At 39.7% G+C, this 15,950-nt stretch overlaps 1 protein-coding gene and 1 long non-coding RNA gene across 2 annotated transcripts; both read right to left on the bottom strand.

Moving 5' to 3' along the window:
* Positions 1-4,201: 4,201 nt before the first annotated feature.
* LOC306753913 (bromodomain-containing protein 8-like) lies at positions 4,202-10,262 on the bottom strand (the record flags this gene model as incomplete). The annotated part of the gene is made up of 12 exons (XM_079237827.1): positions 4,202-4,496; positions 4,677-4,745; positions 4,859-4,951; positions 5,177-5,445; positions 5,719-6,207; positions 6,416-6,576; positions 7,096-7,245; positions 7,600-7,690; positions 8,945-9,136; positions 9,616-9,758; positions 9,968-10,032; positions 10,162-10,262. The coding sequence occupies 12 exons, from the start codon at positions 10,260-10,262 to the stop codon at positions 4,202-4,204; spliced, it is 2,118 nt and encodes a 705-aa protein (XP_079093953.1).
* A 371-nt stretch (positions 10,263-10,633) lies between these two features.
* LOC306753447 lies at positions 10,634-11,541 on the bottom strand. The gene is made up of 3 exons (XR_013771238.1): positions 11,436-11,541; positions 10,793-10,862; positions 10,634-10,668 (listed from the first exon to the last, which is right to left on the bottom strand). It is a non-coding gene; the product is annotated as an uncharacterized lncRNA (long non-coding RNA).
* Between the last annotated feature and the right edge of the window lie 4,409 nt (positions 11,542-15,950).

Genomic DNA, 15,950 nt, shown 5'->3' with positions numbered 1-15,950 from the left:
GTCGTGAGACTTACATAGTTTGCGTGACCTTCTTTTCCCAAACCATGCAGAAGCTTCCATCATTCTGTTTCGTATTAGAATACTATTTGGCCCATGTTTTTATAAATGTTTTACAAATGCTGTACCTTTTTCATTTATACTGATGTTTTATATAGAATAATTTAGTTCTCATCCCATCTACAACATAATTATCAGTTTAAATCATAATCCGATCTTGTCATGAGTAGGACACTAACCCTGTGGAGGTGTTAACTATAATTCTTTATACCAACCACAGATGACTCAAACCCTATCCGGACACTTATACTTGTTTCTGTGCACTAAGACTGCCAAACTGCCTTAGCTGTTCTCATACAATATTCAGGTTCATCTCCAGCACTTTTAAGTTAATGTTCACTCCTGTGTTCCCTATTGTTATTGTTGCATGCATCCTAGTAAGAGAGTGTTTAATTAGTTACGTATTCATTTTTCAGCAACCGCATCTTCATGACTACTGACACAGTAAATGTTAATTGATTAGAATATTCAGGTCCACACTGTAACTCCAAACATGTAAAACCTTGACTGTGATACGCAAAAATCTGGTTTTGGTATCAGTCGGGGTCGTAATACATCTGAGCAACACTGCAGAATTCAGTTTTCAGCCAAATATACCTGAAAATTAAAGTTGTATTCTGAATACGTTTTGGCCTGTCTGATTTGTTCATTTATGATTTGGTGGTGGTTTGATTCTGAATGCTTCATTTGTTTGGTCACATCATTACGAAGGCAATGAAACGAGGCAGGTGACACATATCTATCTTGTTAACATTGTTCCACATCATCATTACATGACTACACATTATCCTACCGATGGTACAATAATCAAAGTCTCTTCTTTTCAAAGTGATCAGACTGAGAATGACGGCAAATATTCATATTTAAAAATGTAATGTAAAATATATTGCAAAGAAGTTAACCAAACACATTCTGAACCTCTCACTGCTGTCTCTGGAAAAACATCAGATAGAGCCCAAGGCTCTAATGTTTCTGTACATTTGAATTGTTACCTTAACGCAAGCTGTCCAATCACTTCCTCGAACATAAGAGGTTTGACTTGCTGCATGTTCAACTTGAAATGTGTTTCTGTTTGACTGCATCTATCAAACTAATACCCCTTTACTGTGGTTGATGCCAGTTACAGATGTCTGGATTTAACAGACATGGAGAAGCCTTTGTTTACATAAATCAGTGGGCATGGTCAGAACATGAACTCAATGCATTTGCACGCTCAACAGAAATGAGCAAGTTGGCAACAGTACGGCATCTTGTACATGAGTTGGCTTTGACACGATAAAAGCTTTTGAATACATTAGATCGACGAGAGGGACCTTTGTAGAAGATGGTGTGTCCCATCTGTGTGAGGACAGCACTGTGTAACAACAGGTTCTTGGAAGCACAACACTGGTTAACCTATTTATATTGTGATGCACGTGTTACTCTTAGCTGCTTTTTTGCCATATGGCCGCTGCTCCTGGAGCTCATTCCTGATCAAATCTGCATGCGTTTCTCGACTGACACACAGTGCACTTAACATCAATGTCATGAATGAGGCAAAGCAGACTTTTATATTCTATTTAGATATCAAATGCTAGCTATTTCAATTTTGATTGTACAGCTCTGAAGCGGCACGGTTTCAGCAAACTGTCCCGCTCTGGTGTGTTTTGTGTTGGAATCGTGAGTAACGTTTGTGCCAATTCATATGAAGGATGGCTTTTTATGAAGTTTCATTGTTTATTTTAAAGTCCACAAAACATTTTAATAACGGGACGTTTTCTCAAAAATACTGAAAATGACACCGAATATGCATGATACTGGACCTCGATACGGTTTCACTGGAATTGCACCTTGAATAAAATAAATTCATCACAAACAATACAGCCATAGTTTGAAATGATTGGAGAGTTTTTTTAAATTGGTAAATAAAAAAATTAAAAATCTCAAATGATTTTATACCAGCAATGAAAATGTTTCTATTTGAAATTAGCATGTAGCCCCCACCCTCTGATCATTCTCAACCTAGCATAATCAGACTCTTTGGCCTCTGGTTTTACATTTGATCACCAACACGGTATGTTTCTTAAAATCAATCACACTTGTCTGAATGAAAACCAGGTCTCATGATGGCTTAATTCAGTCAATTTGGAGGCTCAGAATATCTTAATTTACAGTAAACAACCTGATGAGCGGGCTAAATCTAAGTGTTCTGCAGCTACGTCTATGAAAGGTTTGACCTTTTCTTCCTGCCCCATTGTAATCTGGGATTATACCGTTTATAATCCATGTCTGCATGGCTGTCTCAGAGGAAATAAGCTTCTCCATATTACAGTCTATCCATTTCACCTGGAGTGCAAATAAAGGTTACACTTCATTTTATTCAGAGTGAAAATCTGTGGATCTGACAGGATAAATTCACATCTTTCAATTTAACTCTGGAACACTATTGGATAAAATTGTCATACTAGATGTTCATTTCTTCATCTTGAGGTCAGCTTCCATGGCACAACGGCGCCCCCTGGTGCCTCCATCCTGCAATCAGGAGGAAGAAAAAACCTATTAGCCTTCACTGGTGTGTGACAGAAGCCCCACCTGTGTTTCCCTGTTCAAACAAGTTGATCTTCAAGATGTTTGAGCTCGAGATAAATTAGTTTTCCTTTGTTTTTATAGTACAACAACTGTAGTTTGTATTGTCTGCTTCAGGAAAAAAAGACAAGAAAGGAAGTTTTAAAGACTGTAGGAGATGGGTACTTACAAACAGAGAAAGAAGGAAGGCAGGAGAGGACATGGAGACAGTGTCCTGTAAGGAGGGAAATGATGCATATAAGCACTGCGACACAAAAGTGCATTGAAGAAGCAAAATAATGGCAACAAATATAAAGAATCTAGTCAGCAGAAGGAAAGGTTGAAGTAAGCTTTAAGAGAATATATAATTATATGTAGGTTTATTGTCTGTTTCCTATTTCCTCGCTGCACTGCAATTGCTTATCCACACCAGATATGTTATAAAGGAACATGCCAGCATGTCAAGCTCATTAGCTAAATACAACGTATCCTACATACATACAGTATATATACTTGTCAACCATTTTTCAAAGCATTGCATGATCTCCTACCTTCTATTCAATTTCTGGTTTTAGTTAACATCAGAACGCTATGAAACATCAACATTCAGCACTCGGATCAGGTCACTTGTCATCCAAATATTTAGGATTGTGCTGCAGCTTCTTCAAGTCACAGTGGAAGGCATATTAAAAAGAACTCTGACTAAAACTACACAATCTTCTTTATTTCACCAACACATTTCCGGCACAGAAAAACATCTTGTAATGTCAAACTTAGGTCATTTGGGCATGGCAACGTAGCTGTAAAGTAGTTGTTTTGGAAATACTTTGTTTCTGTAATCAGTTTTGGTACAAATCTCTGACAGAAACATCAGCAGCTCTCAGTCACATTATCATGAAGAAAATATGCAAATAAAGGTGACTAAATATGAATTGTGATTCATCGAGACAATTATTTGCCAGTTCATGTTCATACTGTTGTGTAATTAATGGTAAACAATAGCTTTCTTGAAGGTAGAATATCAATGTATAAAACATACTCGTGCTTTGGTACATATATATGCTTTGGTAAATAGTTGTCAGTAATGGTCTATACATTATTGCATTATTACATTATTGCCTACCATTTTCCAAAGCATAAATGTGATGTTCTAAAACAAATATATTGCTTTGCAGTCAACCATTGGTTTGAAACTTGTTTGTGATACATACAGTAATCATCACAGTGAACAATCTATTGTCTTTTTATAGTAACAGTAATATAGTAATGCATTCAAAGATAAGGTATTGCACTCATTGACTGATGTCTGAAAAGTCAGAGCCATAAGATGAACAACAAACAAATTGTGATATTGGTGGATTGTTACATTAAAAAAAACAAAAGTTGAGTTCTGACAAAATCATTTTTACTTGAATAGTTCAAGTCTCTGTAAGTTTGCTCTGCAGCATTTTAAACCAATGGCTACCTGAAAGGATATGACTCTAAAAACTAATGTCATGTTTTGGAAAATGCCAGGCAGATCTACTTTTCTTCTACCTTTAAGTCAGCCTGTTGTCTCACCCTTGTCTCTTCTTCTGTACTCTCTGCTTTTGTCAAAATTCTAGTGAAGCACCTTGTCAGTGGAGTCCTGTTTGCGTGTGCTCTCACGGCCCCTCAGGCTTTTGGTGCTGATACCAGACTCTGATGCCTCCATGATGAGCTGGGTAGCCAGAAACTGCTGGATCTGCTCCAGGACATCACGCTGCATCTCCAGAGCCATGTGGTACACGTCATGGTCCAGGCTGTTGTACATGACTGCGTTCTGAAACATCAGCATGATGTCCCTCTGGAACTCAGCGGTGGTCCGTATCAAACCGGTCTCAATGCTCTTTTTTATGGCGGCAAGATCCATGGGCCTATAGAAGTGCAGAGTGACGTTGAATGTCAATAATCCCATGTCATCTAGCAAAAAGGTTGTTTTTCTTAGTGTCTGAACAGTTTAGAATTTCACTCTGCACAAGCAATATGACAAGTAACCACAAAAACAACTATAAGTGAAATAAATAATGACCACAGCAAACATGTCCTGTGCTTACCTCTGCACAATACTGCGGTACCCAGGTGCAATTTCATGAGTTACTGGCTGCAGGAAGACATTTGCATACCTACAATAGATTCACAGAAATCACATCTGTTTCGTAAATGATACAACAAATTATATATTTTAGAGGCTGATCATCAGGGGCTATAGGGTTACTGGTCAGAGTCATAATCTGACCTGTGATTGGCCGCTGCACGCCACACCAACATAATGGCTTTCTTCCAGATCTTGTGAGCCTGGAGAGCTTCATGGTCCTCACTGCACACAGAACTGCACAACAACGGTATGTATGGAAGGCATACAAACAGAAAGGTCATGAGATCATTATCATCAAGCAGAACCTGAAAAAAGGCAAAACACAGACGAATTGTAGAAAGGCCAAATAAGCCTTTACGTTTATCGTATGTTGGTACGGAGCCGTGACATCGGGGCAAGAGACAGCAAGAAAATGCATGACACACTTGCCCAGCGGGTGCAAGTATGTGTTTCACTCACAACTGTGATGAGGCGGGGCTGCTGGGGATGGAGTCGGCGGTTGTGTGGAGCTGCAGAGACGAGGAGGCCGTGTGGAGGCTGTACCCGTCCTCACTCTCGCTGGCCGCAGGCTCGAGCTCCATCTCGCCGTCTGGCTCCGACAAGAATCCCTCCACCCCATCAGCCTCTTCGTCTCCACACACTTCTGGCCCATTGAGCTCATGGTACACTTTAGTCCCTGAGGCATTCTCTCCTCCCCGAACACTTATTCCATCCTCTGCTTTCATCCCCTGCAAAGACGGAAAAAGATGCAGAGATTCAATCAGAGCTTACAATGTGGTGATACTGTGGAACTACACACTCTGCATTTCATCACAAGCAACATGTTTGCTTTGTCCTCGTTGGGTGCTATACCTTGGGATGCCTTTCTGTCAGTGGGCTATCTTCTAATACTGAGTCTGCCAAGATAGTGAAGATGAATAATAAGAAGGAAATGGTTATGCCAAATGCATAGTCGCATGCAAAATGCATGTTCTGAAGCAAGTGAATACTAGTATTGATACATAGGTGTGCATACCTCCATGGGGGTTTTCAGGTCTTTGCTGTGCCCACTTCTCCCTCTCACGTTTTAGAGTAACATCCAATGAAATTTTGCTTTTCTGCTTCGCCAACACTCCAGTCTCTCTCATGGCCTCAGGCTGTGGAGGTGCTCCAGTGCGCCACTGCTCCAAACTCTTTGAGCTGCGTGAAGATGAGGAGGTATGAGGAAGGCCCCTTTGTCCCATGGGGAATGCTGTCAGACCGATATCTTGACTGCACCGAGAGGAGAGTGATGCTGAAGTCCCACCCTGAACTTCTAACACTTCTGTCTTCCCCTCCAAGCTACTGTGACGAGACAAGGACTGTTGGACTGTGGGCCCTGCGGGATGAGACCCATGGGGCTGGAAAGGCCCGGGCTCCCAGGCACCAGACAAAGTATGGCCGTTCTCTTCACACAGTGACAGCGCAGCCTCAACTGCTGCTGCATCCAAAGCCTCTGCAGTTGCATCTGTCTGTTGACAAAGAGATATGACTCTTGAGTTTAAAGAATAATTCAGCTATCAAACTAATTTACGCTGTCTGGTCAATCTCAGAAGTCATGTTGGTGAGTTAACTATTGTCACAACTCACTAGAGTTTCACATTGTAAAATAACGTTTAAAGCCTCAAGCAGGCATTATTTATCCAAAACAATTCTGGGAAAATATGTAGAACTTTTTACCTTGTCCTCAATGATGGCGATAATGTCCCCCACCGTCTTCAGGTCCAGCTCATCCCCCATGTACGACACGTTCACATCCTCCTCACTGAGCTCTGCCACTATATCCTCTGCAGAGATAGGCTGGCGTCCGGGGGCCAAAGACAGCGCCATCACATCCACCTCTGCACACAAACAACAACAGATTTTCAACTACAATTTTTAATTAGCAGGAGTAGCAGTAGCAGTTTGTAAAATCGTTAGTTTTCTATTTCTACACAGAATACTTAGCTCAAGCTTTATCATCTGCTTGTATTAAATATGTAAACTTATGTAAAACAATAAATAATCTTGTTTACTTTTATCTTTGACATTGACCAATACATTGATACTGTTAGATATTAAATATACATATAAGTAATGTATACATACGATAAAAAAGGTCTGAGTGTAGTTGAAGTTTTTAGTATCACTAGTGTTTTTTTCCCACAATGTATACAACTGTGCACATGACACATGCTATTCATAAAATGAGACTTGTGATATCTCAGTTTTGCTCTAACATTGCACAATAAATTAATCCTGAGGTCTAATTTTGCAATTGAATGTCTTACATTAAACTCTCAAGCTAAGTATACGACTATTAAAGATTTGAGGAGGTTCAGCGTGTGAGCTCTGAGAGGCCTGGGTCAAAGCGGACAGACCTGTATTTGCTGAGGCAGTAGAGTCAACAGACACAGGAGTGGCAGCAGAGAGAGGAGCACTGGAGGCTGAGTCTGCACTGACCATGAAACCTAACAGGGCAGAAAACTGGGTGGGACCTGCCTCCAGGAGACGCGATAACATCGGGGCACCTGTCATGCAAGCGTTCATAAACATGAACACACAAAGTGCAGAGTGCAGACAAAGGAGGGGAGGCTCTCAGTTAGCCAATGTATAAGCAAACAGCTTAGACGACAGTAGCACTTATATATAGAAAGCATACATCCATGTAGGATTCAAGGAGAAAAGCTAACAAATATAAAACAGGTTCCTACGTAGGGTTTTTTTTGTGCCAAAAGGGGATTCTCCCTAAATATCACCTGGATTTAAATTAAATCTTATTTCAATTATTTTGTGAGATGTTCTTTTTTTTAACTTTTTCTAGAAAATGTCTGTTGATCAGTGTAAAGAACATCATGAACACAACTCAAACACTGTGTCTGTACCTGTTGCCTGAGAGAGAGGTTGGCTAGGTAGAGCCGGCTGCAAGTCATGTGCTCCTGTCATATTAGCAGAGGTCACGTCCCCCTCCCCAATCTGGGATGTAAACGCATACATGCACGTCAAACATTTTCTCTTGTACATAAAGTGCACATCAAGTATACTACATTATTGTATACATAATACAAAAGTATAGCTGAATATCTTTCTGATATTTCTACAATTGGATTGGAATCCCTGTGCAAATATTTATACAAAGAGCCCTAAAGGCAGCACTGCATGTCAGAGCAGAAACGTTACCAGAGGAATGTGAGGAGGCAAAGATCTAGTTGAGGATCAACTTATTCTGACACAATGGGATTTTACAAATGAAAAAACACAAAACAAGCTGGTAACAATTCCAGGAGGTAACTGTCCAGCAACCACTCGAGAAGAACCTTGGCAGGGAGTGGCTGAACGACAGCTCCTTGCCCCACGGAACCACTGATGACATCTGACGAAAAGCGTGGAGGTAAAAAAGTAAATGACAGCAACCTGGAAGCAAAAGCAGGTTGCTTGTTTGCAGTTTGCAGAAAGGCGCCTGAGAAACTAAGAAGCAAAATATTCAGTGGTGCATTAAAACCGACCATTGAATTATTCTGCTATAATGCAGAGAGGCATGACACTTAACACAAACCAACACAATTAGAGCATTAAAAAACTAATGAAAAATATATTGAGTGATGTGTTAACTCTCAAATCATACATTTTATTTTTTCCAAGTCAAATAATTTCAAGAAAACAAAGCAAAATGATTTCCTGGCTAAATATATTGTTTCAGTTGTACAGCCTCTTCAACTTTTAAGGATAAAAATAACTGTTTTCCAAAAACGGTGAACGTGTTAATGTTCAGAGTGAATTTGGCCACAGATGGAAGTAATACCAGGACAAAAAAAAAAACATATTCAGAAGACAGCAATGGTTTCAAACAGAAATTGACCTTGTGTAGCACGACCAAAAACAACACCTGAACCCCATTCAAAAAGGAGTGGAATTAACTGAAGACAGTTGTTCACATTAGTACCCCGTCCAACTATAGGAATCTACAAACACTTTGATGTCCTGAGGTAAAAATCAACACATTACAATGCAATACATTTGCAAAAAAATACTGAAAGCTTTATGCAACTGGCAAAACAAACCACAGCTACCAAAACCACAAAATAGAATGCAATACAAAATGATGCAATAGTTCCTAAACGCACAGTAACTCTACAAAGAATGAGATGAAGATGGGGTGGCCTGCAGACTTGAACATTAATTAGAGAGCTTGACACTGTTGGCATAACACAGTAAGTCCCCTCCACATACCAGTCTTGAATTTATGGCCAAGATACTGCCTTTCTTCAGTAACTGTGACAGGAGTGGAGATGGTGGCGGCGTGGCTTTCTGGCCCAGGAGCTTCCTTTGGTTGGGGTCATCCAGAAGTGACCCGGGGCTGATGTCATCATTTCCTGGTCCAGAAGACTCAGCAATTGTCATTAATCTGGTTGATCCTGAAGCCTAGAGACAGAGAGATAGAAATGTGATGTCATACTTCCATTCCAATCGAAGAATGCTGTCATTGATCAACACTGTTTTAAGTGTCTCTAACAATATATTTCTGGGAATGGTCAGGAATATTACACTCCTTTGTGATATATAATGATATTATATTATTATTATTATTATAAAGTCATATTTTAACTGTTGTTTTACCTTACAGCAGTGATAGCAAGTTACTTCAAACAGTTAAACATATGCAGCATATATATATATATATATATATATATATATATATATATATATATATATGAATTATGTCTTTAATCAGCACAAAGATGAAAACTGAATTGTCTGCAGCATTCTTGAGAGAAATACAAATGATTAACATTAGCATTACAACTGCTAAATATAAAAATACCAGAAAAGGTTTAAAAAATAAAAAGGATAATTGAAAAGTAGGGCAAACCTGAAATACTTTTAAACCTGCGGTGACTTACACTCTTTGTCAATGCGAGATCCAGTGTCAAACACTCGAGTGGCTCACCCGGTGAGAACTCCTGGCTTGGGGAGCTGCAGCCTGAGGGCGAATGTAGGGTGGTGCCGGGCTCTCGCTTAGATGAGTTCCTTGCCACCTGTCTGGCTGGAAGAGGGAGGGGCAGCATAGAGAGGATTACCTCATCAGTTCCCCGCAAAAAAAATGTGCCATGACTATCTTTCTTTTGCATGCTAGCAACATGACTCTACTGTGGTAGCGTCTATTGATCCGAAACGTTGCAACTATTTGACCCCGCCCACACACACACACACACACACACACACACACACACACACTAAAAGTGAAGGAGATACCCTGATAAGCAGCATTTGTGATTTTTCTTTTCAGCTCTGCTTCCTTCTCCTCCAGTTTCTTCTTCCTGACAGACGCACATAAAATACATATATGTATTTTGGGAGAGTCTCATGTCGAAGCTTTACAAACATAAAAAGAGATGTACTGTATAATTGTTTAAAACAGGACAGATATAACATGTGTTGCTCCTTACTGCAGAATGTCTTCCCATAACTCTTCTAGTTTGGAATCCAGACGTCCTGCTTGAATCAGTTCAGTTTCTCTCTTCAGCTTCCTGTATAAACAGCACCGCATCAACCGATCTCATTGATCTTAACTACTGTGACTTTTTCACAAAGACAGTGATGTGACGTGTAAAGGGTAAACTTGTATACCTGTGCTTCTCCTGTGTTTCTTTGATCAGCTTTTTTAGTGCATCAATCCTGTCAGCTGTCAGCCTGCGGACTATCACATCCTCCACTGTCTCAACCACCTCACCTCTCTCAACACGCTTCCGCCTGAAGGTAACAATTGCACTATATTAGTTGAAGACATTGTTTTCTGGCACACACTGTCAATGCATGTGTCAAACAGTATAAAGTGACGTAATCTATTTTAGCTTGCAAGTCCACAAAAGCAGACTTGAGGTAAAAGAGCCCTTCGGCACTCACTTTGGGGCCTCTGTTGTTTGCAGGAGCTCAGAGTACTTGGAGGCACAGTGCTGTGAAGAGCCAAAGAAGAATAAAGAGCAGCTTTGTGACAGGACAAAAAAAACATTGTGGCAAAAGTACTGCAGAGGTCATGAATTTGGTCATTGTGGGGGCTAAGCTTGGATTTTGTCACACCTTTTGAGAGAACCAGTCAGGTGGTCTCCCGGGTTCTGCAAATGGTTTGATGGCTCGACTGACAGACACCCTATTGAGATGAAGACATTTTGTGAAATGATCAAAGATGAAATACACAATAAAGACTTAAAGTCCAAAAAAGGCTTCTATTTCTGTCCTGTTTTATTGTAGTCTTAAAACGTTTGGGTTTTGTTCTTCTCCCAAGTCTTAATTCTTCTATATCGATTATGTCCATTATGACTATTTTTTGGAAGTCTTTTAGTTATAAATATATGCAAGCAATGTAAGCTAAGTTAAGGCCAGCATGCACTGGGCAACATGGCAGCTCAACATGGTTTGTTCATCTTATTTGCATAACTTTGAACTGTGAAAGAAAACAACAGCAACCATAATTTTAAGCACACCTGAGGGGACACCTATACTGACAATATATCATTGTAAAGGTAAAAGAATCAAGTAAAAGGATAAATGTGTAAACAAATTAAATAATGAATGAACTCTTTATACACTGCCACAACACATGTATACCTGTTCAAATTACAAATGTCTATTTATGACTGTATCATAGACCACTGACACACAACGAAGACTCCCTGGCACAGGTTCGAGACTAAAAGGGGGCCATAACAGAGCAGTACAGTACCAGTTCTGCTCTCCACTCTTTATGACAGATGTGGCCAAACACAGCTTCTCCCTCGCCGACCATGGCTCTGTTGGTCCAATGACAAGTAGCTTGTGTTCTGCAGATGTGGAGGAAAATGGACCAAACATGATGCACGCTTCACATAGTTCATGTTCAACTGTAGTTCTCAGGCCTCTGGCACAACAATTAATCTCTTGAGCTTCGTTGGCATGCTACCTGAACCCGCAGCAGCACCACCTTACAGCTCGCACGTTACTAACTTACTGCTTGGAAACAGCACACCCGTTGTTCACACGTTTGATTGCAAGCTGTCAGCGGTCTAATGACAGCAGAGGATCCTGGCCCCGGCTGCCCCGCCGGGAGCGGAGCGCTGAGCTCAGGAAGTTAAGCGGCGATAACGTCCACAGCACGGAACGCTCTCCGCTAACGGGTAGCATGCCGTGACATTTCGCTTATGCGCCGCCGACGTTACTCACTTCCAACCCCGTTTGCCATCTTCCTATCATCCCGACATCCCGGCGGACGGAAACCCGGCGATAAACACGACGCTGGCGAGACCCGCACGCGACATTCATCGAGCGGAGGGACGTTAACGTCAGTGTTAGTCACGTTACGGCCGTTGAGGCTTCCACGGTTGTTTCTTCTAACGTTAGCTATAGCTGTTGTCCGTTAAAAGTCGCGGTCTCGTGCGCTCGTTGCTGACGGTAACTCAGAGATGAGCGAGCTCGCTCCAAAGCTCTTCTCTGAGAGGTTTTCGCACAACACGGTTCGATTCCGCGTTGACCTCTACAGACTGCGTGCTACACATCCATCTCTAGTCTCTCCCCCCAACAAAAAAAAAAAACGGCCAGGCGAGAAAGATGTAGCTTACTGTAACGTTATTTATCATTGCAGCGAAGTGTTCGGACACGCCCACCACGGGAGCGTGAGGAGGGTGAATCCCGGGGTGCTTCTCTTTTTCCTCAGCTGAATCACTTGTTCTGGACTTTTATGCAAAGATGCCCCTTATCGTGTTGCTGTAGAAATAACAAGAGTGATGATAACACTTGTGCACATGTATTTTATGTATTTGTATCTTTGAGCCTAAAATGTAGAGATATGATGCCACTATAGTGAAAACCTGTAACCAGTAAGTTGTCATACTGTACCAGTTATGACTCATATATATTACGGTTCTACTAAACCGGTTACTAAACCGGTAACATTACATCAGTTTGCTTTGTCCAATGTTGACAGCATTATAAAACCACTATAGAAAATGACATAGACTATGTCGATATGGAAGATTTAAGATGTCAAACAAATAACTATTAAGAGAGATACAATACACATTCCTATATGTATCATAATAAAGTAAAAAAATTTTAACTAACTAATTATTTTTAATTGTGACATGACTTCAATGCCAGATTAAAAAAAATTATCAGAACAGAGAGAAAAATAAAAGAAGCTGACAATATTTCCAGTAACCACCTGTAAAGGCTGTTCTGTGTGAAATGCTGGGCTTTTTCCTATAATACCGACAAGGCTGTCACACTTAGACGAGAAAACAGACAAAAAAACTGTTTTACAGCCAGTATGATGCCGAAAGAAAACAACCATGACATATTGCCATATGTGTGGCTATTGCGTTTGGCCACCTCCTGCAACATGCAGCATCCAGCATGCAGCAACATGCTGGATCTCTTGTTTATGAACGACTGCTGTCGGGTTGCCTGTCTTTTCTAATTTGCAATCCCACATTTAAGCTTTACCTGGTAAATTGGCTAATAGTCAACGGTCTGAACAAGAGGGAAGTATTTACTTTTTCCTGTAATTGTAATAGATGATTTCTATTTTTAAACTGCATATACCAGTGTATTTATTTTGTATTGTGTATATCTGCTAATAAGGGAATGAAGTATGGCTGAAGACAGATGTCTTTAAATGTTCACACTAAATGTTAAACATGCATATACTTGATGGGATATGCAGATACTTCCCCCTCCCCTCAGGTTTCATGGATCCTATAATGCAGCGTCGATCATACATTAGCAATATGAGAGAGGACACATGCTGGTTGACTGACTGGATGGATGGCTACAGAGTTTATACTTGTCGAGCGTCGGGAACAATATTAAATTTGAACTAAGTAGGACCACAGAATCTGAACATCCCCGCATGGCTTATTACACAGCACACTGGGCAAATTATGTTTTTGGGCCCTTGGTAAAAGAGGACAGACCCCTTCTACTCAGTATCTCCCACAGAAAGAGACCAATTACTACAGGGAAACAAATGTTAATGAGGCACTTGACATTTAACTCCATAGCACTGCCTCCTCACCCCCTGCTGCTGTGTGGAATAACTGTCCGCTCTGCAGGAAGGACTGGCAGCCTTGTAGAGGATATAGACATGAGACGAATAATTCTGCTGTCTGATAAAACCCACTCCTTGATAAAGACTCAATCACTCACCTTGCAAACTTATCTGGATATATTTAATACTGCCCAGTGTTCTTGTGTAGCCTATTTGTTGTAAGAAAGCATGAGAGCCTCTTCAAGATTCAAGAGATTCAAGATGTTTTACTGTCATATGCACAGATAACAGAGTTATTCTATACAATGAAATGCTTTTTTAGCTGGGTCCTCCTAACACACAGAATTAGAATAAACTTAAGGTAAAAAATAAATAAAAATAAGGCACAAAATATAAAATATATAACAGTATTGCACAAAAAATAATATATAATAATATAATAATTAATTTAAATATATATATATATATATATATATATATATATTATATATATATTTATAGAATATATATTTTATAAATGTATAAATATATATATTATGTATATTTATACATTTATAAAATATATATTTCATAAATATATATTTTATAAATTTATATATTCAAACACATTATTACCTGAATCATTGTGCAATTAGACTCATTCCTACTGCTGTTATACTGTAAATCTGCACAATGCTCCAGGTAACTTTGTCAGTGTCACCAACAGGTTATATCTGACCGACAGCTAAAATCATATCATACACAAAGAACAACATGTTTGCTGAAGGCAAAATAATGTGTTGCACTGTAAAAACAGATATATGTTGATGACTTTTGGAAGACTTTTATTTTTTAATTCCAGCATTCAACGCTTTCCCATAATAAACTTGTTATGAATACTGATTACTCCTTATTGATTGTTCTTGATGAGTGCACCTAAAAGGAATACACTCAGAATATATATATATATATATATATATATATATATATATATATATATATATCCAAATATTAAATATTTGATATTTGTTCGAGAGAACATTGCACGGACGGAAATTAATTACAGTCATGGAAAACAATGTATTCTCCTGAGAGCTTCCTCATTATAGCCTAATGTCTTTTCATGTTGCTGTAAGGTGTTATGATGAAAACAGGTGTTTTTTCATCCCTCTATGTTAATTAAACTATTAGCTATTTTAATCTAATCCATATTCAGACTTTTCTTCAAACAATATTTAATGTTCCATCTCGTGGCACACGTTCGCTCTATTGCCTGAGGTAAGCGAGTGATAGAGACTCTAGAGATGAAGGTCACACCACATGTTGCCTTTAACTGTTGCACTGAGCTCATCCTGGGGGCAGAACCACAGCCAGTTATTGGAAGGAGGGAACCTACTGAAGCCTCCCTCATCTTTGCCATTAATCTCACTTCATTTGTTACTGTAAATTGTTGTGGTGGACCCAGTTGGAAACAAGCAGACTTTCCTTTCAGGAGCCCAACGGTCGCTGGTGGTCTTGTGGTGAGTGTTATTATTATTATTATTATTATGAATTTGGATACAACTTGAAAAAAAAATCTATATTTGTACAGATTAACGGAAACAGCTTATATCAGACCACATTTCTATACATGTGTGCTGGAATTGTCAGCATATTTCAGAAGTATGGCTTGTATTAGTATTGCATTTAGAAACTATTTGTATTGATAGAATTGACAAATTAATTTCATGCCTACTGACAAAACAAAGTAATGATGCTTTTCATGCTCTCTTAAAGCAATTAAGGCATATTTCTCATCTAAGCATGGCAGAACCTGAGCATCATAATAGCAGCTGATTAATAGCATTGGTAGCAACTCTCTACACCGGCAGTTTAGGATAAAATCATTTTGAAAGAGCAACTAGTTAATGTTAATGTTTTTACACTTACATGCCCAGTTAGCGGAAGCCCTCCCCTGGGGAGGCTGTGCTGCCTCTCTTCCCTCCCAAGACCTCCTCCTTTGAGACCCTCCCTGTGCCACTTGCAGCTGAGACCCAGGGAGCAGAATTAACAAGCAAATTGAAACTGACTCTAACCACGGCACACCTTCACGAATTGTTTGCACGTTAGAAGTGTCTTGTGTTTGTATTTTGTTTATTCCACTTTCTTCATCAGTGATGCATACGAGTATTTCTTGTCTGATAAGTCAACATTGATGGTTTGCTACAGGCTGACTGACTTTAGTTGGAAAGGGGCAGG

The sequence above is a fragment of the Taurulus bubalis genome, assembly GCF_910589615.1.
Source record: "Taurulus bubalis genome assembly, chromosome: 2".
NCBI classification, from domain to species: Eukaryota; Metazoa; Chordata; class Actinopteri; order Perciformes; family Cottidae; genus Taurulus; species Taurulus bubalis.
This window is presented reverse-complemented; position numbering and strand designations above follow the sequence as displayed.